This window comes from Aythya ferina, assembly GCF_964211825.1.
Source record: "Aythya ferina genome assembly, chromosome: 9".
NCBI lineage: Eukaryota > Metazoa > Chordata > Aves > Anseriformes > Anatidae > Aythya > Aythya ferina.
The window spans coordinates 20,784,835-20,812,423 of record NC_140305.1 but is presented as its reverse complement, the minus strand read 5'-3'; the positions used below and the strand labels follow the sequence as shown (position 1 = coordinate 20,812,423).

Genomic DNA, 27,589 nt, shown 5'->3' with positions numbered 1-27,589 from the left:
TTTTGGTCAAAAAGGAATAACTATGGTTAGCATTTTTTTCTATTGTTGTTGCTGTTTGTCCTTTTCATGATAAATATTAACTATAATTAGAAATTCTATTGCTTGCTCTGTTAAAGGCCATTGTATAAGCAAGGCTTCAGTCCAAGTTTCTCATTTATAAGTTGTTTGAAGTGTAATATTGGAAATTCACACAAAAGACAGGAAAACTCCCTCCTCTGCATTATCAGTTTACAGGGGAGGTGTTTTTGACATATATATTAATGTTATCTCTTGTAGTGCTTTATCTATCTTGGTAAATCACCAGATTTCATCAGTCTTCACAAAATAAAAAACTTATAAATAAAAATCTGATTAAAATGCCCCAAATCTAACAGATATTCAAGGCAGATATAGGATCTTACCCAGACATAAGATACTTAATTTTTTCAACACCATTTTAAACAACTTGAAAACATTTATATTAATCCCTGTAATATCTGTAGCTGTATCAAAGGAAAAAATACTATTTACAATTGTTAATTTAATTCAGTGTTCCAGATTTGCTACTAGAAACCGCATACTGCTTTAGACACATTAATTAGATGTGAAGATAATCACCCAGCTGTTAATTAGTCATTTAGTTATTTTAATAATTTGGATGTATATGGATTTTAATTAAATGACTTCTAACGAGACAAACCATTTTATGAGACTGCAACAGAACATAGTAGCACTATTGATTTTATGGTATCTCAGTAAATCAACTCAAATGCTTAGATTACCTTTGCACAAACACTGAATAGGAGACTGCCAGTTTCTACAAACACATCCAAAGGACAATACACTTTTCTTAATTCAGAAGGCTTTCAGGATTTCTTCTTAATTATCTGCTTTACTATCTCACCACAAAACAAATCAGACAAGAAATTTCTTGGATCCTTTCAGTACTGAAGTTTCTGAACTCAAGTCTGGATAAACTGTTTTGATCTCTCTTCCCTTTTTCTCAGACATCCACATCTTTCTAAAGAATGGGTTTGGTTAAAACAAGAGTGAATGTGGCTTATCCCTCAGTTATATTTTTGTAAAAACAAAGATTGAGAATTTGTCGATCTGCTACATACTTCCTGTTGAAGTTCCCTTTAATTCAAGCTCAGAGATCTGCTGGAATAAATATGATTTGGATCACATCAGATTTGCCCTGAAATGTAATAAGCAATATTTTTTTCTAGTAATAGATCAAACAATTACAATTTAATATCGGTTTATAATTTTGTGCAAATAGTATTTGTTTACAAGAGACTAAAAGAAATTACTTGACAAAATGTACCACAATTAAAATAAAACTAAAATTATTTCTCTTTCGTGAGGGATGGTACAGAATTTTGGTTACCTGCAGTATTTGATGTTACAGGCCTTGCAACAGCTTCTGGTTTAGCTTCACAGAGAAAGTCATCAATGGAGGGGCTCAGAAGTGGTCTGCTTTCTTGCTGCTCATTCACCAGCTGACAACAAAAAATCTCAGGATCACAGAGTGTTGTTGGGGTACACAATTTGAACAAATAAAACATTTTTGTACAATATCATGTGCTTTATTTTAGATTGCTAGAGAGTCAGAGATTATAATTAAATGTACAAATAGCTCTGGGCTTAAAATTAAAAAAAAATCAATGTAGTCACTCTCTTGGGGCAAAATTATATTCTAGTTTTAAAAATTGCACAAAAATAAAGCAGCAAGGTGATTTCATTCATAGCAATTATTGTAATATATTGCTCCTGGGCTGAAGTATGCAAGGTCTGATGTAACTCCCTTCAAATCAGTGGGTGAAGTTGGCCTTCTCTGTCACCAGGAGACTAAGCAGGGCATTTTTAACATTTGGAAGTGGTCTTGTTTTCACCAGTAACATGCCTCCCCACAGAATTCCTACAACACCATTCCATCTAGAAAATATGCATTAGCCCATTAAACAATAACCTGCTGAGATGGAAAACACCTCTCTGCAATACAAGGACATATGAATGACAGTGGATGGACTCTGGTGAATTTATGAAATTCCTGCATGAGTTTTGACTGTGTGAAGACTCATAATTTGTATTTTAAGCAGTTTCCTCTTTTTATTGTAATTGCAGGAATGTATTGGTTTTCTGCTACCTAAAAGAAATCTCCACGTTACAGGCTTTTCATGTATTGGGTATTAAAAAACCTAAACAGTAAAAAAACAGTCTCATAAATAAATGTCTCCTCTCTGCAATCCCTCTCTGATGGCAGGATCAAGACCTACGTTGTGCTGGATGTACGTCTGATGGTATGGCCTGCATTTGCTTTATCTTTAATAATATGAATACATGTGTTTCCTTTGTTACTTTCATCTGGAGCACTTTCAGCTTCACCTTTATTCTCTCTCAGCTCCGTCTCTCTGTCCTGTTTTTGCTCTTTTTCCACTGTTGTAATTTTGAAATGTTCTCTGTGTATATTTGAACTTTTAAATTGAGGATGCTAACATGATCTAAAACTGGTAAGAAAAGTTATTCCTTTATCCTAATTTGATGTTTATTAATTACTGGCATTTAGCTACTGCAGTAGTGGGGTTGCCTCTACATCTTAGGTTCACTGTTTCTTACTTGGTATTCCAATGTCTCAAGGAAATACTGGAGACTATAATTTTGATGGGTCAAATATTTAAGCTGGTACCCAAAGCTGACTGACTGTATAATATAATATTCATTTGCCCAGAATCTGGCCTGTAACATCATTGCTGTATGAACTAGCAATTTACACAATTAACGTGGAAGATTGCTTGCCCAACTGTGTGTAGCAGAATGTGCAAACTGGGAGCACTTACTTCAGAAATCTGGCAATGACATTGTTCCAAACTCTAATTCTGCATGTGCTAGACCTAGACTGCAGATACACCTTACAAGCGGAATAAATAATCTGTTTTTATAACTATCTGAATTGATTGCTCATACTGCTGTCTCATTCATCACACAAATGTTACTTGCTTAATTTGTTAAATCTCAACACCTGTTTTGAAATTGCATTTATACCAACTGCACACCTTTGATTTTTATTAAAAGTGGCTCTATATTGCCTACATTATCTCTAGGTGTATACTTTTGCCTAATACTGATATTTAAGACTTAAGAGGACCTAGTACATCTCTACGCTATATATGTATTCTTCTGTCTGTGATTTGGTGATCGTATCTATTGGTGAAAAAATAAGGGTGGATACCTATTTAATCTTTGTCCAAACTACTTTCAATATTTTAAAAGTTTTTCTATGACCAACTCCACATATCAGCAAAAATTGTTCAAATACCTTTTCTCCTAGAAACTAGCATCAGTAACAGTGGATGCAATTTTGCAGTAAATTGCATGTTCTGGTGAACATAACGTCCATCAGAAAGTTTGTAAAAGTCTATGGATCAGCTGGATCTTCAATGATTTATTTTGTGATGTGCTAACAGCATGAAGAAAAGTTTTACATTATTTGGAGGGAATAAAGATGAGGTTCCATAGTAATAAGTGTAAATGTAAAAACTTCATAGGAAACACTGGTTCTGTATCTATATGAGCATATCAGAAGGGTACACTATCATGTAGGATTTAGATGCTGTTTAAGTTTTGCATTACCTTCCATGAAAATTTTCTTTAATAGGAAGGAGGGAAGGAGACAAGGAGACGAGGAGGGAAGGAGGGAAAGCAAGAAGGAAGGAAAGAAGGGCTAGAACAAAAAAGATAAAAACCTGAATTTCTCCAAGATTCAGCCAAGTATGAAGTAGCAGACGTCTTTTTTTTTTTTTTTCTTTTTTTTTTTTTCCTCTTTTTTTTTTTTTTTAACTTTTCAAAGGTGGTTATCACATCACCAGTCATTTCTTTATTATGTTGTTTATATAATGATGACCAGCCCAGCCACACGACTTCTTAGTTTGGTACCAGAAGTGTACTGATAAAATTCTACCATCAAACTGAAAGAGTTAGGCAGATATCCACTTCTTCATAATCAGTTTTACCAGTGAACACCAAATTTGATTTTTACTAAGCTATGCCTTTGCAGTGCACTTGCAGCATTTTTATTTAATTAGAAAACAAATAAATTCTTCTCTGATTCTGTCACTATGTGAACATATACACTATATCAGAGATGGGCCATCCAGATGATCAGAGGAATAAAGAACACATTTTACAGGGACTCTAAAAGAAGTTGACTTGCTTAGGCTAACAAAATGAAGATTGAGTAAGGATATAATTATTATTCTTGTATATGTAAAGAGAGAGGGGTTGTGGAAGTGAAAAACTATTTCAACAATAGAAAAAAGTTGGCATCTCAACTGGCCATGAGTAGATTTGGTGTGGAAATTAAAAGAATTTTAATTCTAACTATCACAGCAGTGAATTGAACAAACAGTGTAATTTTTAGGATTGGGGGACAAAAAGCCTGGCTTTTTAAAGTGGCATTTGAAAAGCTTTCTTCATGGCTGTTTATGACATGACTGGTTTTGAGAAGTGGGCGATGACCCAGAGGATTCCTCCCAGTAGTGTCCTATGCTCCTATGACTAAGAACTGGAAGCTGTAGGAGTGCCTTTTTAAAAAGAATTGTGCCGGTGAAAAAGTGTGCTTTCAAATGAAATATCTGGGTTGAAAAATGAAAACAAATACATGATCAAGTCTACTTATTCTCAATATATACAAACTACATAGCAATAGAACATATTGGAAAAACGTTTTTGATGTGAGGCAGCTATTTCATGATGAATCAAACCTTAAGAGGTTAAATAGTGCTGTGAGTGGACTTTTTGCAGCAGTTAAGTAGTCAGAGGGGCAGTTTGTAACATTACTGTGTATGCAATGCTATTTGGTAAATCCTTGGTCTCACACTTTGAATTTCATTTTGCTGTCTCATATATTGTACCAAATGTATCCCTCTTTTAACTCTACTCAAATTATTAGAGTTACATCAGGCATGAATTTGGAGTAGTGTTATAAAACATTCATGAGATGAAAACTATTATCTATATTAAAGTAATAATTTATGGTTCTCAAGCACCTTTCAGGGTGAATATCACAGAATGCTTTAAAACATTGATGAATCAAGCCTGGCACCACCATGGAGCTGAGAAGTATTATCTCTGTGTTGCAGACAAGAGAAGCAAAGTGAAATTAAGAAAGCCGACCAGCACCATGCAGTGCTGGAGGAAGAGGCGCTGGGAGTGAGAGCCAGGCTGCTGGCAGTGCACCACCGCATAATATTTATGTGTGCGATATTTGTACACACGCCAGGCTGTATAGACTCAGACTGTAGAATTATTGATTTCTGAGTACTAATTTAGCCGGTGAGTACCATAAATTCTCATAATGTCTTTAAGAACTTAATTTTTCTTTACAGAATCTATTTTAATTAAAGAAAAAAACACTCCCTTAACTGAAACGTATCTAAAATTTGTGAAGGGTGATATTTCCTACTATCAATACATATGAAGAGTCTCAACCATAGCATAAAACGCTCCTCATAAATTCAAACAAATTTTATGTGACTGACTTCTGCCACTGAGCAACACAACAGAAAAAGCTGCCTTTTTTCCCCTCAGTATTGCTATTGGACTTTCTCATACCAAACATTTATGGAATTTGGTGCTTTGGGAAAGAAACTGGGAGTGTCAGAAGCACCATTCGATGCCTGATATCAGCCCCATTCCTTAAACGTATTCAAAATGAGAATTATTTAGTGCAGGTCTGAGATGAGGCACAGAGGCCTGGCCAGGAGGCAGTGGTGCCGTGCCAGAGGCCGCAGCTGCCACGTTTTACCTCAGCAACTGCCAGGCAGGCTGGCAGCCCAGAGCACTGAGGGGCACCACCTGACCTCCATTTTCTGTGCCCTGTCACCCACCCCTGCCCCAGCTCTCTGCATTTATTCATCAGTATAATTTATTATCCACAGCTGCCTTTACTGATGAATTTTTCTATTTCCCCCTGCTCTGGCTTGGCTAGTGCTTTTCATTCTGCTCTCAGAGCTTCTGGGAGAAAATGGGGGTAGAAGCAGTGGCTCGTAGTAGTTCCCGCTCTGGGCCCTCCTCAGGTGTGAGAGGTAGGTGTCAGCCCAATGGACTGAACTGGAGTAACTGGTTTAAGGCTAAAAAAAAAGTCAAACTCTAGATGGGGTTGGGTATGGGTGTGCTAAGGCTGGAGGAGAGACATTGTGCTGTGGTAGGAGCAGTAGCGGCCCTGCTGAAAGGGAGAGGTCCCATGAGGGGGCTTCTCTTCTCTTTTAGTCAGTATCCAGTCTGGTCCCAGCTTCCACTGGTTGCCTGCCCAACTCTTCCTATGCCCTACTGTCACTCCCAAAGCCTCCCATGTTGTATTTTCTCCCTTTGTCCCCATGGGAGTTCCCTGCTTCTTAAAAAGAAACAAAAACAATTTAGAGGATACATTGTCCCTGAGCTTCTCCTCAGGCCTGGTTCTGCTTTAGGGGCCTTTGTGAGACTCAGTCGGCACGTAGCTGTTACTATGGTGACAGCTTTGCTATCCCATAAAAACTTCTATGGGACTTCCTTTTCATCCTGGGGTCCTTCAGTCTATGGTCTTAATGCAGGTGCCTGTTGTGGCAGTGATGTTGGTGGTATTGTGATTCTCTGTGCAAGAGAAAAGGTGAAATTATGTATGGTATCACAACTGCCATGGCTTTTGTTTTGCTTTGCTCCCAGACTACAAATTCTGTTGTGAAAAGAGATTTATGAAACACCTAGTCAGTAGCCTGATTTTTTTATTTTTATTTATTTTAGAGGAGGATGGAGGCAGTTGACAGGGTTGTGTCATGAAATGGGTCTGTGAAGTGTTTCCACAAGGGAGCTTACTTTGGCTGTTGGGTGGAGGGACCTGGAGCACACCTGGTGCTCAGGGGGTCAGCTGTGAGGACCAGCTTTTTAACTAGTGTTACGTTTACAGCTTATGATGTTCACCTGTACAACCTGCCCTGATCATGGCTTCCAGTGCTTTGCCTTCATAGAGCAATGGGCTTACACCACGGTTGGAGGTGGAACATGTTGATAGAACTGAAATGCTGTTTTTATGTACTCTCTTACTACATTCCTATCTTACTGTGTTTGTGGTGCACCATACATGGTGTTTAGTTCCTTTTTTTTATTTATTTATTTATTTTTTTATGTTAGTGGAGTGTAACATGCTGCTAGTCTTCAAGATAAATGATTTGGGAGCTAAATTGTGGGGTTCCAGTCAGGCAAAGACAGCTAATTAGCACCTATGTTTTGAGCACATAGTGAACTAGTTCTCTAAAATTAAATGCTTAAATTCCCTCCATATTCAGTAGGAAGAGATAAATGCCTAGAAAAGCAGCTCCAGAGGGAGATCCTCCCTGCTTAATTTAGGCTCTCCCTCAGGAGGCTCTCAAAGGCACCTAGCTTTCCCAATGACTATATATGGAACTTATTTTAGTAGGACTGGTTATATAGGCACCAAAAATGTAGTTGTAATTTGCTGTGCAAGCTAGTTGGATTGGATTCTACAAGTTATGTCATCAGAGGATGACTGAATTATTCAAGGAATTAACTTAGAAAGCCCAAGACTACTACTGGATAAGCCCCTGTAGCATTCAGCAGCAAACCTACTCATGGGTATTGATGGCTTTTGCTGTACCTCTGCCTACACACTGTGCTTGGAACGCTGTGGTTGGGCTGTAAAATGGATCAGTGAAATATTTGACTCAAAAATGATAATGAGTGGTCAGCATATGAGAAAACTGGAGCTTCTTAATTCAGAATTTCTATAGGAGAAATTGTGTTTTTGATCTTTGCTCTGAGAAAAGCTTGTCTGCTGCTTGGGTGAGACTGGATAAGCAGGTAAACTAGATAGTAGTTTGTCAGTGCTATACTACCTGTTCTTTTAGTTTCTAACTCAACCTGAGGCATCACCTAAAACATGAACTAACTTCAATTGCTAATTAATTTATAAGAGATATATATAATTCAAATTTCTTAATAGATAAGTTCTCTGTACATATTTGGCATATCACAATCTCTGGTGGTATTCACTAAGATAAGAGGAAATGAGTGATTTCTATGGATTCATCTCCTTGAGTGAGGTATTTGTAAAAACTGACAAATGGGAACCAGAACTAGAAATTGAGGTGGTTGTTCTCTGAAGTATAACTGGAAGTAGTGTTTGTGGATTGCTATCTTGACAGGATAAGTATCAAGATACCTCCTTTATTGTCTCAGAGGGAGGCTTGGAAAAGGAAATCCTTATCAAATCAGTAGTTTCATGCCAAAAAGCACAAATTGCATGAGCTGTGTTTTTCTTTCCTTACTTTTCTAGAACATTTGTAAGTATTTCACAAGGAAAAATCATATCACTACCACTCCACACTTTTATTTTTTATCATATAGTAAGTGTGATCACTACTTGACTTCTGGAATCATGCTTGTGCCAGGGTCTCACTAATCTTTTCTCTGTCACTCTAGTGTGAATTTATGTCCCAACAAAACTGACATGCCAGCCAAATATTTGGTTTTCACAGGAACAGAGAATCAATACACAGGGCATACAGTGTAACTGACTTCCACCTAACACAAATTGTGGGAAGCTCTAAAACAGAAACAAACTCATTTCACTCTCCTTCAAAGAGCAGTTTGGTGTTGCTACCTCTCTGAAGATGAGTTTCACTTGGCAGGTGATAACTGGTACTCAGTTGCTAAGTAGTAGGAAGTGTGTGCAGTGGCCTGTGAATCAGAGGTGACAATATCTTACCTGAAATCACACAGGCCCAGCCGTTCCCTGAGGCTTAATGCTAACAACTGACCCACAGCTTGTGTGAAGGCTGTGAAAACTGTGGGAAGATTACTATATAGACATCGTATTGGATGTTTGAATTCACAGGAAAGTAGTGTTATTTAAAACTTGTGCCTGATGTCTCAATCAGTAAATGGTGTAACATGTTTATTTTGCGTCTTCAGAAACAGCACTTGCATTGATTTTGTGAGAGCTATTGCTGTGTCATGGTAGCATCCTATATGTTTTTGTCAGTGCTGACCTACACAAATTACAGTGTCTAGCTGCAACGTAGAACTAAATATCTTGTGGTTTACCATGTTTTCCTCCATTGTTCTTCACCTGGCTAAGAAAACTAAAAGGGAGCAGTAGCCAAACACAGGGTTGTATCTGGCTCCTGCATTTTGGCTTTATGCCAGCAAGCCACTTAAGCATGTCCTGCAAAACTCAAGGTTAAGCGTGTGCTTAACTGCCTTGCTGGATTAGAGCCATTGGGAGAAATGTTGCTCTTGCCATGTTTTGAGTGGAACTGACAATTTGGCTTTTACTGCTTATAAAAATGTTACTTCAAGTCTGTCTGTTGCATTAACATCCATGTGCTCTGTGTACCTTTTAATGAAAGGAAGTTGTTGAAATCCTTTCTTGGGTGTTATAAGATTTTGCTTACCCTCACCTGGCTCTGCATTGTCTTCATGGTCTTGCTATGTGACTTATGTTTTAGCCTCTCCCTTTCCCAATACCCCAGTTCTCTGTGCTGGAGAACTACTAGAGTCCGTTGTACTAGAGTACAGCAGTGATCAAAGATGAAATTAACTGTCACAGATACTTAATGGTCCTTGAAGTAATACAGTCACTAAACATTGCAAAATGTTCTTCTAAGGAAATGATTTCTGTAAAGTTAGTTCATGGAAATATTTAGTCTGTATTCCTGAAATGACTTGCTTGTGGACTGAGGGGTTAACAAATGGGACACCTAAGCTGAGTAAGTGCAGGGTGGGGAAGTCCTGTAGCCTTTCTGTTCTGCAGAACCCATTTTCTGTTGAGAAAGCCCTGGAGAAATCTATACTGGGAAAGACCTGGAGAGGCACAGGTGTTATGATAAGGATTTGAAATAGGTGACAAGTTCAAGGAGTCCTGTTTCACTCATATTGCTGGTACTACTTCTGTAATCTTTCAGCATCTCTGGGGCAACTGTTATGATTGCTTACAAAATAGTAGGAAATCATGTAATGGTTTTTCGTCAGCTGAAAGAAAAGACCACCAGAATATTGAACTGAGCTGCATGTACAAATGCTTTGTTAATCACCTGTGATCCACAGATGTGTTTGAAAGTTTTTGCAGTGGATTACATGCAGCTTTGTGCACTGTTCTGAGTATGGTGCATAATCAAATGTCAATTCAGATGAAAGATATACACCTGCTTTTTTAAGACTAAATCTTCATAATATTAGCAGCACGAGGTCTAAAGATAAAGAGAGAATTAACAATATCAAAATTACCATGGTTTATCACGAGTGCCAATTTTGTAAAGCTTATGTTATCCCTACTGATTTTCAACTGTGTTGAAAATGATCTGTCTACTTCCAATGTAACAAAATTAATCTTTTACTGTACACTTGCTGTATCCTTACATATAGGCTGTAATTATTTTGAAATCATGCTTTTTTTTTTTTTTTTTTCTTTCAGTGGAGTTCTGTAGCATATCTAGAATAAGGCTGTGTTTTTGGATGTGTTACTGTGGGCAGTCATGGGAACCAAATCATAATTTCCTGTTGTATGGCTTCTCCACAGGGATATGGCATGGCATGTGTGTTGGCTTTGATATGTTATTTTGCAGATTGAAATGCTTGAAACTTGAAAGGTGCTTGAGAATGTTTTAAACTTGCAATGGAGTGTAACACTTTCATTGTGCAAACAAGAAGTTAACTGCATATAGAACAATTGTAGTACAGAGTTTGCAATTTTTTAAAAGGATGGTATAATTTTACTTAAAATATTCATATATGAAGAATGAACACATTTCTGAAAACTAATTTCTATTCATATAAAAAAGGGTTAAATGAGCAAAAATTGTTCAGCTCTTTCTGTGCTTACGGAACGGTAGAACATTTTTAAAAGGCACAAAATGATATAGTCAGCTTTATTTTATGGAAAAAATACTATCAATTCCCATGGTAATTTCAAATTAAAGCTTATTTCATGGAAAAATGTATTTAATTTGTGATGGAGAAACTTGTATAACTTTAGGCAAGCAGCCAATTTATTACTTTTAAGCATATTATCGAGGCAACTTTCTTTATTATGCTCATGAGAATATTTCTGCTCAAATTATACATGCTGCCCTAAAAGCAAAGTGTTAAGCAATACTTAACTTGGAGGTAAAGATTTAATTAATATTTGTACTGCTAAGCATGCGTTTATGCATTTTGTATATTTTTTTACACTCATAGTATTTACCTATTTTTAATAACAGATGAAAAAGTGTGCAGACTTAAATGTCTCCTGTAAACTACTCAAAATTTTTACAATAAATAACAGCAGACCCATTTGAGATGTATGAGGAGTATGGCTAATGAATCTATCACTAATCTTTTAAAAAGAATATAAAATTAAGATCACAGGCTTAGTCCTAAAATCACAGAGGAAGTTACCACTGTTTTCATGGGGCTGATTGGACTACAATAACTCATAAATTCCAAAGTTAAATGCTGAAGATTCATAAAATTGGCAAGACTTCTGCTTTTTTTATAACTAATGTATAGGAATTACTTGAAATGAAGTTACTGAACAATTAGGGCTTAACTTTTATATGGAAAACTGTTGTTATGCTATTAGTTTCATAATGTGAGTCCCTGATACGTGTCTTAATCTACTCAGACTGGGAGTTGTATATTAGCTATCTTTATTTTGTTTCCTTTATAAAATTTGTGAGGCCACATATTAGTTTCAAGAGGAAAACAAACAAAACAAAAAGAGCATCTAATTAAAACAAAGAAAACCCACCCAGAACAGTGGAGTTTAGGCACTGGAAATGTTTGTATATTTTTACTTAAGCTCTTGAGGAAATACAGGTTTGCCTGGATCAACCAGTGACATGTTAATTAAATTCACTTTCAAAAAACATTGCTCCTACTCTTAGTAAGAACTAAAACATTATAGAGTTCTTTTTTTCTTCATAAAAACCTTAAACAGCTGAGTTAATTGGAGTGTAGTCATGAAACATTTCTTTTTGGATTATTTGTGTCATTGCCTGCATTTTTCATGAGATAAACTGAACTTCAGCATGTTTCTTCTAATCTAACTTCACATTTTTACTTTCCAGTTCTAAAAGTAAGTGTTCTTTAATATTTTATAAGCAGTTAATATCAAATTTTTACTCTGGGCATTGGTTGTGTACTAAGCAGGCACCTCCCTATTTTTCTATTAGAAATAGAAGTTGGGATAGCTTTCCATATACACGTATAACTTACATATCTTTTTCTTTGGTGAATTTTTCATGGACTCACAAGTCTAGTGTATTATACAGAATATATTTGCCCCAGGATCCTCTTAGACATGAATCCCTTCCTGTAGGTCTTATTTCTTTATTTGTGTAGGGATCCTACCATCTCTACCTCTCCAACTTGTGTACCCTGTTGAAGAATTTAACCTAAGTGTGACAGACACAGGACAGATAACTCACAATACTTTGGGATTGGGTTGTTTTAAAATCAGGTTGGCAAGGCATATAAGCATGCACTTTTTTACTGCTCAATAAAGCAGTTCATCATATTTTAAAGTTGAAGTGTGGATCAGAGTATGTTATTGAATGAGCTCCTTTGAAGTTTACTGACCTGTAGCAGATTGGGAATTTCATAGTTGACTGTACAATTAAACTTTGACTCCAGGGGATAGTTAGGTTTAAATTTCTCATTAGAAATTAATTCTTAAAGGAGATCTTTTCTTCTGTCAATGAAGTTGTGAAGAGGTTAAATGAAAAGAAAAAAATAGAATTCAAATCCAACTTTGTGCACAATCAGTCCATGTATTTATTATAAATGAGTTGCATAAAATAATTTATCTCAGGTTCAGTTAGCTGAGTATTGTTAATCTTTGAACCTTCAGCAAACTCCTTAACTTTTTCCTAGGCTTATTCATACCAAAATTACCTTTTTTTTCATTTGTTCCAGTCTCCTCTGAATTACCTTTAAAAGATAAAGGGAGACAGCTACATAGTATATAGATTTATATTCTACAAAATCTCATTAGTACAGAAAGCTCACTCTCTGATGCCTGAAGTATTAAATTTGGCAACTACTGAATGCCTTTTCATACCAATAAAGTGACTTTCATTGAAAATAATTGAGATAGAATCACAGAAAATAGATGCTGAAAGGACTATTCAATTACCAAGAACACCCCTCTGCTTATTGTAGTAGGCTTGTTACTCCTGGAGTGCAGGTCCAGATTCCCAGTTGCCACATATCAGCAGAACCCCAGTGGAACCTGCAGTACTTCTTTGGTTTATGCTATTTGTAGATTTGCCTTGAGATCTGATATAAAATAAATTGTGAATTGAAAACTGTCAAAATCTAATTCATACTGAGTGTTTAGGTCAACAAGTGTCATGTTTTACAAAATAAAGGTTGGCTAGCAGCCTAATGAAATGTGAATGTGTATCTGACTCGGTCTCTGTTGGATGTATTTTTAACATCTTCCAGAGAAAGACAGGTAAAAGGCATCTGATAACATACGGTTTCAGGGACTTCCCTCTATTATCACTAACTCCTTGGTTATAAACAAGGCTTTGGCATCTCTGTCTCTGAGATTCCCCTTCTGCTTCTTGCAGAGTCTGCTACTACAGTCAGATGTAAGCAGTTCTCTAGGACTTCTGTAAATGGGAATTTCACTTTTAGATAGTTTCTTAAAAGCAAATATTGTTCTTCCTGGCTTGATCTGAGCATAGTGATAACTTTGGGAAGAGCAGGCCTTATTCTCATGACCCAGTTTGGTCTGGCTTGGGAAGTTTGTTTGCAGCCAATTTGGAACTCGCATGATTTGCCCTGCGAGCGGCAGCCACGTCCATCTGTTTCATCGGGTAAAGAGCCGAAACGAATGCTGATGGTGATGGCTAAAGGCGGTACAGCAATGCACAACTGAGCGACCGGTCTGAACAAGAAGGTTGCACGGACACGCTAAGGAGGCAGCAGCTCAAAGCAGCATGATGTCTGGACAGCTGGGATGTGAATGAGGAGCGAACATGGTGGTGTAACTACACATCATGGGTACACGATGCAGAGATGGCTATGGAAAATACTCACTTGTTCACTTGGTTCTGCCTCCTTTTGGCTTCTGCACCCCTTTGGTGCATAGCGGGGAAGTAGGTATGTGTGTGTAGTGGGAGGTGTGACGCTAACAGACACGGGCACTTTATCAGTGCACAACTGTACCAGACAGCTGCTGAGCAGGCTGATGGACAACCAACACAAATGGTTCATTAAACAGTTAATGAGCCCAGGCGCAGCTTCAGGCCCTGTTGACACCAATGGAAGCTTTGCGCTTATTGATCAGGGAAGGAAGGGGCGGCATTTGATGTTGGCTTCTAATTGTTTGTCAGTCACTTGGGATCAAGTTAGAAATGATGCATTGGAGAGCATCCTTTTCCCTCGACAATCCCTTCACGGACATCAGGGCTTGCAAGGAGCAAGATGTGGTGTTCAGGGGGGAGATTTGGGGCATGAACACCACCAGTGCTTGGTGTTTCGTACCGCGTTGAGGTGCCTCAGCTGATGACCGCGCACCCAATGCCCTGTGGATCTCCTATTGAGAGAAGCCCCTGGTACCCCCCCCCACCGGCCCCGCCCCGCGCTCCGCCCACCTGTGACGTCACCGTGAGGAGGGGCTTCTCCTCCGCGGACTCCTCCCTCGGCATCTCCTTCATCACCATGGCAACAGCCTTATCGGCCGCCCTAGCGCCTTTCCCCTACAACAGTGAAACCAACAAGGGCCTGGTCAGCGCCCGCAGGGCTGGGGGGCTCCAGCCGGCCTCCCCCGGGGCCCTGAAACACCGCCGGGAGTTGGCGAGCGGGGTCCTGGCGGGTCGCTGGGGCTCGCGCTGCCCTAGTGGGGAAGTGACCCGCGGGGCCCGGGGTGTTGACGCCTCTGGGAGCAGTGCGTGTAATTAACCACGCTGCCTGGCTTTCCTGGCGGTGGACGGAGCCAGATCTTACTGTCATAGGCATTTCTGCGCTTCTTCCCAAAACGTCCTTGTTACTGAACGTAATGCAAGGACTTCTTAAACTTAATTTCCTTAAAATTCACCTAATACACTACATATTCAAGAGAAACAAAATAATTAACGACCAATTTAGTATTTTAGCCAAATAAAATGCATTAATGTTGTGCTGTGCTCTTCATTTAAAAAAGGTATTTATCTTCTTGAACCCACCACACTGTGTTCTTAGCTCTTTGACTCTTGCAAGCAGCAGTGTCTGAGTGTACTCACGAAGCATAGCAGCAGCACTGCTCAGTGTTATGCCCATGACCATCGTCATGTACTTGCTGTGGTACTCATAAATCTCCCATTGATTTCAGGGGAAGCTTTAGCAGTGCAAAGACAGCAGGATCTGGCTCCATAAAAGCACTATTTTCCACTACACTTAAAATATTTCAACGCTTAAAAACCCCTTCTGTTAATAGACTTTACTACCCTGTCATATCACAATAGAATTACTTTCACTAGTGCTGTATTTCATGTCCAATAAAATATATGTACACTGAACTATACGGTGTTTCATAAACATTTCACCAATTGCATGTAAAATCATTACATACTATTGCAATTTTAGAACAGATTTTAACTGACAGGTCAATGCTAGATTTGCTTGCTTGTGCAATGCTTCAGTTACCCTACAGAGAGTTCTTTGCATGCTGCAAGAAATTCTTGGAGCAGAAGTGTCATGAATTGTAAGCATGCTGGAGCTGTGGTGCCTTTGATATCCAAAGAACCTCAAAGTCATTGTGAATTTAATTAAACTATATTCAATGCAAGTTACTTGTTATTACGAAGTATATCAAAGGTTCTTGGTCAATTATGTATTTAGTTGGTTCATAATTCATATGATGTATTTCAGGTCTATGAAGATCATTTCTTGTATGATGTGGAGCTATCGTTAGCTAATACTCTTAACATGCTATTTGTTTTTTTTTTATAACACATAGTCCTTTCGTGCTGAGTGCTAGAACAAGGTAGTTTATCAGCTAGAAAGGATGCATTGGAAAGCATGCAGTGCTTTTTATTTCTTGCAGAGTAAAAAACCCACCAAAGCAAAGGTCAGGTCACTTTTTTGAAGACAGAGCCACTTTTTCTTCAAGGTTTCACCTACTGCCTGAAAAGAGTCATGATACTCATATTAGTGCCTGCTGTTAACCTTTAGTAAACAACTCTGCAAAACCCTGGGAATGGTTGATACCATACACAACACATCTCATCAGTTTAAAGTGGCTACAGCACGATGTAGAACCATAACCTGATGAATAGCAGTGCTTGCGCTACTTTTTAATGTGCAGGTATAGCACAATCGCTAGTCAAAGCAAGAGGTTTGATACTACTTTTATTAGGTCATTTAGCCTTCCCAAAAGGCTACAACCTGACAAAGTCAAGCTGATTTATGTGTGGCTACTCAGCCTTTGATATGGAAAAAATAATCATTCTGAAACTAGAAGTTTGTAGGCAATCTCCTGCATACCTGAGAGGCAGCTTAAATGCCAGATTTTTAATGGAGAGAGATACAGGTGACCAATTCATTGGGAAATCCAATTGTTTATTCTGGTGACTGAAAATGGGTTTAGCTGTAAGGTGTATAAGCTTGGTGGTTTGGGTTGCTGTATTTGAATACTATTGTAACCAGTCCTTACCTGAATTGAATGAAGCAATAGTTCGTTTGTGACCAGGACAACCTTGTTACTGCTTAGAACTGCAAGTGAAATGATCTGTAGCACATTTATCACAGTATTCAAACTATCCTAAGACTTTAGCAACAACTATTGAAGGATTTAAAAAAAAATATTTTGTATTTTTTAAATACATAAAAAAAGAAGTTACTTATTTACTTGGCCTCCTTCAATATTGTGTTGTTTCTTAGTATTTTGGCTTGCTGTATGTATTCACCTGTTACTGTACCTTACTGATCAAACCCTGTAATTCTGTAACAGCCAATTTTATACTTGCCAGGTGTTTAGAATGAACAGTTTGTTGATAAGTCAGAATTGCAAGCTAAGTTATTTTCCCATTTAAACAACAGCATAATGATATAGTAAACAAATCTCATTCCTTTCCTATTTGTCTGCAATATAGATGGGAACAGTTGTGATATAAAGCATGATAACCTAAGTATAAATCAAGAAAAATGTGAAAAGATAAAGGAAATAAAATATTTGTTTTCGTAGAACGTACTACTCAAAAAAAAAAAAAAAAAAAAAAAAGGAAAGAAATGCACCAGTACTTTTTTATTTGTTACACTTAGAACAGTTCCCTTAGGTGATGTCTCAAAACCAAAACAAGGAGTAGAGTTCAGACTATTCTAATGATGCTAAATATTTATAATAGAATTTAGTAGAAAACATAATTTCTGCATGTTTATCCTTTGGGATCAAATAATGGATAGTAACAGACATTTCCAAAGGACTATGTATGTTTGTCAAGATTTTGTAAGGAAATTTGTGAGGAAATGCTCTATTTTTTGCAGCTGGTATTATTGAATATTTCCAAATTAAATTCAATACAACTCATGCTATGTGATACTGTAATACTTAATGAGTCTTTAATTAAGTTACTCCAAGGCCATATTAATGTAAATCTTTAGGACTACATATAGTTGTGTGTGTTTTTTTAAATCAGTGAAGCACTGAGCTCTGCAACAACACCTATGTACTATAAAGCTTTATTGTAGAGTTTTGAAATTAAATGCATGAGGCCAATAGATCAATTTCAAGTCATGATGGGTACATCAATTAGAATGAGTAACTGGGCATAACTTGAAATATTACTATTTGAAATGCAATATCAGTCTGTAATTTTTTCATTACAGTTTTTTGTAAATTTATTATTGTATATGAAAAGTCAATGACCAGTGCCTTGTAAATATATAATATTTTGACATAAGTTTTTAAACTATAAGTAATTATATAAATATCATCTTTTATGCAGTAGAAGTAGTTTATCTAAATCTGTAACATAATTAGAAGCTGTCTTTTGACAAATATTTAAAGCACTTGAGTCTCACCTTTCAGTAATATTTCTACCAGTTACTCTTGTGAGGAAAGTGAACAGAAAAATTGTTTACATGATCAGATTATTTTTTTTAAAGTATCTATAGACAGAGAAAGAAATTCTGCCTTTACATAAGCCTGTGCTATGCTATTTACTTGTTGAAGAACTGACCGTGCTGCTGCGCCTTCATTTGATGCACTGCTATGGTGTATTGCTGTTCACTGAACTATGGGAAACGATCAGAATGTAGGCATATTTCTCCTTTTGTAAAACAGAAGTTCTAACGCTGCTTTCCTTCTAAAGAAATTTGGAAGGAAGAAAGTAATATGCAGTAAGGCATCATCCGTGTATGATGTCATTACTGATTTCATGTCGTATCTCTCCTTTCCGGGTGAGGAGAAACTGATATCTTTTATATTTATAAATGTAAAAGCCATGGGAAAAAAAAAAAAAAAAAAAAAAGACCATTTGTAATGTACTTGTCATATCAAGTTTTTGAATTGAAATGTGTCTTAGTTCAGAGATGGTGTTTGCAGGAAATGGCTAGTTAGTTTTCCAGAAATGTCTTAAACTTGCAGTAACGGTGGTCAACATAAACTACTCTTTCAAGTCATCTTGGTTGTGTTGTGCTCTCAGATTAACACTGAGGTGACCCCAGTAAAAATCCAACTTCAGAGTACTCACAGTTGACTGGAAAAAGGGAAGATCAGGAATATCCTTCCCATGAACAATCAGAAATCCAGTCAGACTTATGCAGGGGCTTAAAACAGGTATTAGATAGCCATTGGGCTAATCATGCTCTTTGCGTTGACAGTAAACCCAATTCTATGTTCTACTTTTCAGTCCAGAACATCTTGAGGTGCTGATCTGCTCTTTAAGTATTACGCTATTTGCTGAAAAGGGAACCAGCATCAATAGGTTGGGGAGAAGTTTTATAAAGCAAATGTTACAGAAGGTGCATTAATGGTATCGTTAAGTTATAGCAGCACTAGCCCTTTATGTTAGGAGGGAGAGCAGCTAGAACTACTGTGCGTGTTGAACTTGGGATGCTTGGCTGCTGTCCAGATCCCCAGGCAGCTGATATATTAGACTTACAGTAACAATTAAGCAACATATTCAGAATGGATTTATGCACTGCAAATCTTTGTGTTTTGTAGAGTTTAAAAATAAAAATGGACATGCATGGCTTTAAAATTATGCAGTGCAAACATTTTTATGGCTCAAAATGAGCATGCACAGCTAGACAGTGGTGCCGTGAGAGTTCTAGTGTCCACAGGGCTACCATGAGCTCTTGATTTCCCCTAGGATCTGTTTGTTATTCTGCATTTTTTTTTTTTCTTTCTCAGGCTTTTCTGCTCATGTTTTCTCCATCTGTTTTTCTTTTCATCATCTAAGCTTTTCTACTGTTTTTAGTGGTATATATTGCATCTTATACATCATTAAAAATAATAAGCCATATGGTGAGGCAGTTCTGTGACCCACAACAAGATGGTTATTAAACAGAAAATTTTTTCATCAAGGCTGTTGGTGCATTTTTAACAAAGTGAGGTAGATATCAACCATAAATGGGGATATGTAATTCTTTTAGGGAAACTTTGTTGAGTGTGGTGCAGAGATATCTGAACCAAGCTATATGTTCTGAACTGGAAGCAGTATTGTCAAGATAAACCAGCTTTCAAGACCCAAGCTAGTATTTCCGATATTGTACTTACATCCTTTGGAACATCTTAGAAAGTTTTCTGTTAATGGTGGTCTAACCGCTTTTGACCAAGTTGTTCATTCTTCTGACAGAATACAGGTAGTGCTGGCTACAGATAAGGAATCGGGTATAGAAAGACTTGCCCAATGAATAATTTACAGTAAAGCAGCTAAATCCATATTGGCTAAGTTCTAAGTGTACTGCTCATCTTTCATTCCTTTCTTCTTTCATTCCCATTTTGATGGAATAATTTAGATTCCAATATTAATATGGGGAGACTTTTTTTTTTTAAAAAAAAAAAACTGCATAGGAGGAAAACTGGCAAAGAAAGATAATACCTGATAAAAAGAAATCACCACATTCACATTTACCCTTATTGGATTGTGCCCTGTGTCCATTTAAATGTCAATACCGTGGTTAAATTGCATTCCACTTTGAAAAGCATTTGCATTGAAATGGCATTGTTAGGTTTTCTGTTTCTTTGTCCATCGGTAGCTGTTGCATTACATGCGCTTCCTTTAGAAGTTGTCATTTTGATGCCTATAGATTCATTCTGAAAGCCAAGTGGTACTGCTTCCAAAGCATCTCCAGTGAAAGCTCTGCAAAACCCACTTTGCTCTAAAAAACTTAAAGTTATTTTCCTTAATGCATCTGAAAAGATAGTATGACTGAAAATTGATAAACAATTGTGTCAAATTAACTCATTTTCTTTCAACTAGTCTGATTACTGCAGGCTAAGAGGATGAAGACACAATGAAACTTTTTTTTTTTTTTTTCCCTCAAGTTAAAATGTTCTATTCAGAATATACACAGGGGACACAGCTATTGGGTAAGATAATGCTTTCCAACCTTTGAACAACAGCATTGGTCCAGGTGTAAATAGTAAAATCAGCCTGTAACTTAGAGTGAGGTCTGCAGCAGAGTTAACTGTGAGGTTGTTTAAGGTTCTGGTCCTTTTGTGAATGAGTTACATAAGGTAGTTGCTTGTGATAGCAGGCTAGGGCAAGGTGCTTTGCAATCCTTTCTTTCAATGTAAGCGTCATCTTTTATTAAAGCCATTTTGGATATGTAGCAGTATTTTTCTTCAGTGCTTAGATTGACTTCTTGATAATTTTGAACTGTATTATCAAAAGGGTGAGTCTTCTGACTGCACAATTGCATTTGACTTCAAAAATTTAAGGGAATAGCTGGGAAATTTCTCTTGTCTCTGCTTAGTCTGTGTTAAGGAACGTTTTTTAAATCACTGGGTGTATCAATTGGCAACTTCTAATTTGTTTGGTCATCTTCAGCAGAAAAAATACTGAAATATTTTGTCTTTTTGAATTAGGATCCACTCTATGTTGACTTCAGTGTCATGGGTCTCAATCACAGCACACAAATAGTAATTACAGAGTTGGTTTGTTATTGTCATTATGCATGTGCTGAATTAGAATAAGGCATTCTAGTACTATTAGAATAGTACATCCTAGTACTAGTTCAAATTAAAATCAAGGTGCTCAGATCACTTCCAAAATAACCAGATTAGTGACTAATATACAATATATATTCATTGTTCACATATGTGAACTGTAGGCCTCAGACTTCACACATTGTTTTGAAATGATAATTTAAATTCTGATTCCTAATAAAAAATGCCATCTGAGATATGCGTGTGTGTTGAAACTGATAGTTTGTAAAACAAACAAAAAAAAAAGTGAGAAAGTGAAATCTGTCTTTAAACATTTGGTATGCATATCTTCTATTTAATAATGTGCAATATTTCAGCACACAGGAAAACTGGAAAGGAGATAATTTTGAATAATATTTTCAGATAGGAGCTGGGAACATGCTGTAGCAAACTTTCCTCATCTTCCTTTGCTGGCTCACAACCCCAGATATGTTTCAGCTGCTAGGCAAGTTACTGGACCATAAATACTGAATGGAAAATTTATCGATAAATCTATAAGAATTCTTATCAGCATACAGAAGTATGCCCTCTTCTGCATGTGGTTCTTAATATGCCTTATAAATTGAAGATATGTGGAGGCATGAAGAGTTGGCCTCAGCCATTTTTCCCTCTTTTAAGTGAGGTCTCTTTTTGAGTAACTAAAGGGCTAGAAGTTCAATCATCAGTAAGATTTTTTTTTTTTTTTTTGAATTTTGCCTTAAAACAGACAGTGAAGACTTCAGTATTTGATTTGAAAAATGTATTTAAGAATTATTTAAGTTTTTACATATTTTCCCCTATAAAAATCAGTATTTTTCTTTTTAGGGGGTAGGTAGAACTCAAAATAATTTCAGTTCTTTTACACCCTGCCCCTGATGCTGAGGATGTTAATCCAGAATGACGAGTAATCTATTCGATACAGCTGAAATCAATTTGGATTATAAGAGGTAATCTGTGGGGATGTAGAACTTTTGTATTACTGCTAATGCTCTTCAAGATGTAATGCCGCAGCTCAACTAAACACAGAATTGATGGTACAGTTGAGTAACTATGACAGTTAAACAAAAGAGCTTGTGCTTTGTGTTAAAGAATTGTTTAGGGAAAAAAAAAAGAAACCAAGCAGGTATTTTTCAATGTGGAAAAATCAGAGGTTTATCAAAGTCCAAGAATAAAAAATAGTCATCCTTTGTAGGAAATTCAGAAAGTAGAACATTGCTCTGAAGTATCTGTTACTTACAAGACAAGATTCTGAGCCTGTTTTGTATAAAAGTTTCATAGGTTAAAAAAGAAATTTGATGCGGTGGTAGGGTAGCCCTCAATGAAACTAATAAATGTTCTTATTTAATGTCAGAAGGTAACTGGAGCTACAAAGCTTGAGACAAACATTTAATTTTGTGCCTGCTTACTGCAAATGTTTATAGATGTTGGGAATCTTGATATGTGCAGATTTTGCTTGGATCTGCTTTTGCAGTATCTCTGCTTTTAACTCTGTTGCTGTTAGGGAAAGGTTCCTGTGCTCTCACATATGGTGTCCTGAAAAGCAAAACTTTGCATTATTAATATTAATAAAGCAAAAGCAGTGCTGACCAGAGCAAAGTGTCAAGTGAGTTATGGCAGGCATAGTTTAAAAGTTGCTGCTGATTATTGGGAGAAAAAAAAAAAAAAAAAAAAAAAAGATAGTGCCAACTGCTACCTGGAGCTATTATATCTTAATTGTTATATCTTAATCCCACTGATGGTTCTCAATAATAAATAAATAAATAAATAAATGTTGCCACCTAGAAGAGGCAACATAGGATTATGTTGGCCTCACATAGAATGGGATCTCTCTCCTGTAGCTGTCATCTTGAATCTCAGACCCCAACCTCTGCAGAGAAAGAAGTGGATTATCTCTGGGGAGAAGTCAGTTTGTGGGCAGTTTCTGTCTTCACTTTGGACCAGTGACACTCTAAAAAGTGCATGACAATATGCGTAGCTGATAACTAGAAGTATAACTGTGTGAAATATGATACAAGTTCTTTTTTTGTTGTTTTTATTTAAAAAAAAAAAGTGTGTGTGTGTGTGGAGTGATACACATTTTGATGTTAAAATGGTATAATGAGCGCTCAGCTTTCCTGGAACACCCCAGAAATGTATATTTTTCCAGTGTTTGCAAGCTTAAGCACTTTGTTCTTGCTCCAATGGGGTATCATTATAAATCCATTCACTCCGCAGCTGTACACCTGCATAACTGAGAAAAGAACTGGGCCCCACTAGCCCACTCTTCTTTTTTGTGTGTATAGTTTCTCTAGCTTGGGCAGCGACTCAGCAGACATTTGGAGTGAGAAAAAGAGAGGCAAAGAAACAAATGTAATTTAAAAGAGAAAAGTCTCTTATAGAGCTATAAGAAGGCTCTGCATGCATACTAATCTGATCATATTCTGCAGTTACAATTCTGTGAGAGTCTTAAGATCATTTAAATCCCCAAACTGTGATTTTCTGCACAGAAAAGAATGGGCAAACCTGTCGAGAATATAACAAATTTTAATCAAAACTGCTGGACATAGAGGCTGTCTCTCGTTTCCCCTGGCTTTTATGTTACCAGATGAAAAAAGTCTGTTATTGCTGCAGTAGGGATGGCTTTCCTCTGAAAGCCCTGAAGGAAGGTGGTGTTATTTAGGAAAGGTAAAATTAATGTTGAATAAGGGCAACTTTTTCAGATGCCCTGTTACTTTGAGTCAGATAACATTCTGCGTGCTGTTTTTGAATATTAGGATATGTATTCAAATAAATGAATTGTTAGATGTCTCTTGCTACGTGACTAATTTCACAGCTATTTTAAACTCATGTTACTTCTAAAATGTTTGTTTTTTGATTGTTCTGAATTTATTTACAAAGGAGGACAGCTTGGACACAGAACACAGTTTGTAATGTATTCTCATTTGGTATTAACTCTTACTGAAGATTAGGATGAAAATCTCAGGATTTGAGTTCTATAAATCTGCATTAAACATTATGTGATCAAAATTCATGCCTTCAGTTTAACTCTCTTCTATAGTGATTTCTATGATACAGGAAAAGATTTAATTCTGTTTAGCTTTTTTTTTTTTTTTTTTTCTCCTTTTTTTTTTTTCCTTTGGCTCTTGTTAAAATAAACAGAGGGGTATGATCTGGATTTCTTTTGGAACATATTGCTGTTACTTTTCATCAGGCCTGTGATTAGTCCTCTAAGTATTAAATAATAAGAACATGTCTTACTAGATGGCAGGTTTGAACCAGCAGGTCAGTATAGTTTATGACTGAAAAATAATTTTAAGACTTATTTTCCTGAAATATTTATGTTCTCTCCAGCTACCATTCTGAATGCCGCCAGGACAGATTTAGCACTTTCTGTGATATAAACATTTGATTCTCTCCATAATACGAACATTCGATACCCTTGAATTTATGATGTCATTTTTCTGCCAGAACTTAAAAGATTTGAGTACTTTTTACAATGAATGGAGACTAAAGTAGAGCTGTTACAGCACTTTGGTGATAAAGGGGCCTTATGCTGTAGCCTTGACCCAAAATTCTTGATTTTGTGCCTCCTATGCTGTGTGCCCTTGGTAACAAAGGCTTCTGAGTCTCAGTGTACTTACTTGCAAGGTAAAACTCTATTTCTAACATGGTGTAGTAGAATATGTTTACCCATTTATTTCCTAAAAATAGGAGGTTGCCATTTATCAGACAATGGCAGTAGTAGATGAGGCAGTGGAATAATGGTGTGACTGCAGAATAACTTGGTGTCCCTGACCTGGAGGTGGCCTCTGTGCACAGTTTCTGCTTTGGAATGATCTCATCTGAAGTATGTTAATGCCACAAAAGCAGTATTAACAGCATCGTATAAAACCATTTAGAGAGGATTATGCTACTAACCCTTCATTTAGCTCTTCGTTTATCACAGTCTGGAAACCTTTGGGAAGCAAGTTCTTAAAATTGAGGTATTATGGATGTACTCTTACAAGATATTCTTGATTTGTTGATGTGTACTATTAGTTTGGAGAACTAGCTTTTAAAATACTGAAAAAAAAAATTAATTGTAAAATTACAAAAAAGAAAAAATATAGGGGCATGAGTAGGTAATTAGTTCCAGATCTAATCCGAGTTCAGCTGTCCTGGACAGCTAAAGACTCATTCTTCTCTCCTTACCGATGAAGACAAGTTTTTAGCACAATGGGCCATGTCAGTTCCATTTGCACAAACGTACTCTTTTGTATATTTATACAAGTATTTTGTGTACTTTTTTGGCTGTAGTGGATTTAAGCTCCTTTTACACTGATGACAGTAATTAGCACTGGGGCTGTGCTGCAAGGACCCGAAAGCAATATCTATATTTCTTACAGCCAGCACATCGCTCATATCAGATGCTCTTTGTGTTCTGTATAAACAGGCACTCACCTTCTATATCAAGTTAATGTAATGCAATCAAGAGCACTATTTGTTATAAATTTGTGTTTAACCTCCTTATTTTTGCATACCTATACAGTAAAAAGAATCTACTTGGGAAAAAAAAACAGTTAATCACTCAGTTTATGTGTTTTTAAAATGTATGCTTTGGCATTACATCCTAATAATGTTTATAAAGTGCACTGTGTTTTGCGGTTCTTATGGGCTTAGGTTGTAGGGTTCCTCATTACAGAAGGTCTGATATCTTATTATTTTTTTTTCTATAGTTCCAATCAGTTTGGGGATGTTTACAAGCCTGCAGTCTAATTAAAAAGGTGATGAGTCCACGCTTCTTATAGCAGCTGTTTAAACCAGCCAGGTTTGGCTGGTAAATGAGTACCTTGGTTTAATTAAAGCCCCTGGAGCACCTACAGCATGACATCTGTGACCTGGTAATAAAAAGGAGCTGGTAATGGTAAATACCTTTCATGGAGAGGTTCTAGATTGTCAAAACTTCTTAATTAGGTTTTTATATGCAAAAATTGTTAAATAATTGATTATGTTTGCAGTGAAGCTTCTTTAACACTTACTTTCTTGGGATGGAAATGATACTGCTTGTATTTCAGAATTGGCTTCTGGCACAGACAATCCCTTGGATGAGTTGTAGCACTAATTAGTGGATTCTGCCTCTTCAGCTACGATGTCAAATCCAGCACCAGTCTGTCCTAGGTAGTTAAACCTAAACGGAATCTTCCCTGTAGGTCGTGGCATGGGAACCTAAAGCTGCAAAGGTTAAGTTGCCTGACAGTAGCATGACAGCTATTGTCAGAGTTATTTCTCCTCAGAGGTTTTATTAAAAAAAAAATAAAATAAAAGTAAAATAAATAAATAATCGGTATTAATCTTGTAGTCCAGTGCTGTGTGCTGCTTGTGTGCCCTTCCACAAGAGCACATTCATTTAGAACGGACAGTTCTTGAACATCAAAATAAATCTTGATTAAGTGGAAGAGCAGGGATGAGTTAACATTGTGATGTGCTCGCGGACAGGCTCAATAAATGGGCTTCTTATCAGAGAATTAACAAGCTGGTATCTGAGGGAAAGCAGCTTGCTGGTGTTTGCTGTTTGTACTGAGAAATAGCCCGGGGTGTAGCTGACAAACACGAGGGAGGGAGTGAGGGTATATTGGAGGAGGGTATAGTGCTCCAGCATGGGGGTGATGCTTGTTAGGCAAGGGTGTGGAGGAGAGGTTGTGGCGTTTCAAATATAGGTGTCTCTGTGTACCTTGACTTTGCTGTCACTGAAGAGAGCAACTGAGCCAGCAGAGGAAAAGAAATAGCAAGTTTGCTGTTGATTTAGTCCAGCAGTAGCTCACTGCATTGTCTCCTTATTTGCTAGGGTAGCAAGTAGAGCAGCCTTAGCTTTTCTGTTGATAATGCCCCAATGGCGTAATACCAGTCTATCAGGCAGCACTGGGAGTTTTGTGTTCACTGAAACACATGGCTGCTGTGTTTCACTCTGAAAGCCTTGTAAATAAGGAAGTCTTGATCCAAACTTGACTCTCTGCCATTAAGTTTTGGACGTTTCATGTTAATGAAACCCCAGTGAAATGATGTGAAAGATGGCATTGTCAACTTGGATCAGCAAAATTACTTGAGTAAATACATAGGCATATGCTTAGACTGGCAAGGACTAGGAGATTTCTTTTCAGCTCAGATAGCATGAACAGAATTGAGGAGAAAAGGAGCTGTCACAGATGGTGATAGCAGCGAGAGGCCCCCTGACACGTGCTTCAACCCGAAGTTTGTTCCAGTGGAGATGGGGAGGTAGGAGAACACACCACAACTGCCAAGATCACACGCTCTAACACACTTATTAGCTGACTAAACTTGCATATTTGTAAAGAGAGTGATTCAAATTGCTCCTTCCCATGGAGAGATGTTCATGAGCAGCAACCGAAAACTGACAAGTGTGTGTGGGTCCCAAGGGATCAGCGCCAGAGAGGAGGGAAGGAGGATTTCCAGGGGTGCGATGGCCTGTGGCACCGA

The 27,589-nt window shown here is 37.2% G+C and overlaps 1 protein-coding gene and 1 long non-coding RNA gene across 4 annotated transcripts in view; one reads left to right on the top strand and one right to left on the bottom strand.

Moving 5' to 3' along the window:
* The window catches only part of PEX5L (peroxisomal biogenesis factor 5 like), a 107,286-nt gene that overhangs the window by 29,381 nt on the left and 50,316 nt on the right, over window positions 1-27,589 (bottom strand). Inside the window, exons 2-4 of one of the 3 annotated variants that reach the window (XM_084528782.1) lie at window positions 16,063-16,128; window positions 14,619-14,723; window positions 1,370-1,481 (exon numbers count right to left, since the gene is read on the bottom strand). In XM_084528782.1, the coding sequence (XP_084384908.1) occupies window positions 1,370-1,481; window positions 14,619-14,723; window positions 16,063-16,128 (283 nt within the window). The remainder of the gene's footprint in view (window positions 1-1,369; window positions 1,482-14,618; window positions 14,724-16,062; window positions 16,129-27,589) is intronic. The other 2 variants (XM_084528783.1, XM_084528784.1) reach the window with 2 other exon arrangements.
* Window positions 5,873-27,589, top strand: part of LOC311441112 — a 163,318-nt gene continuing 141,601 nt past the window's right edge. Inside the window, exon 1 of the long non-coding RNA XR_014695803.1 lies at window positions 5,873-6,065. This is a non-coding gene — a long non-coding RNA (uncharacterized lncRNA). The remainder of the gene's footprint in view (window positions 6,066-27,589) is intronic.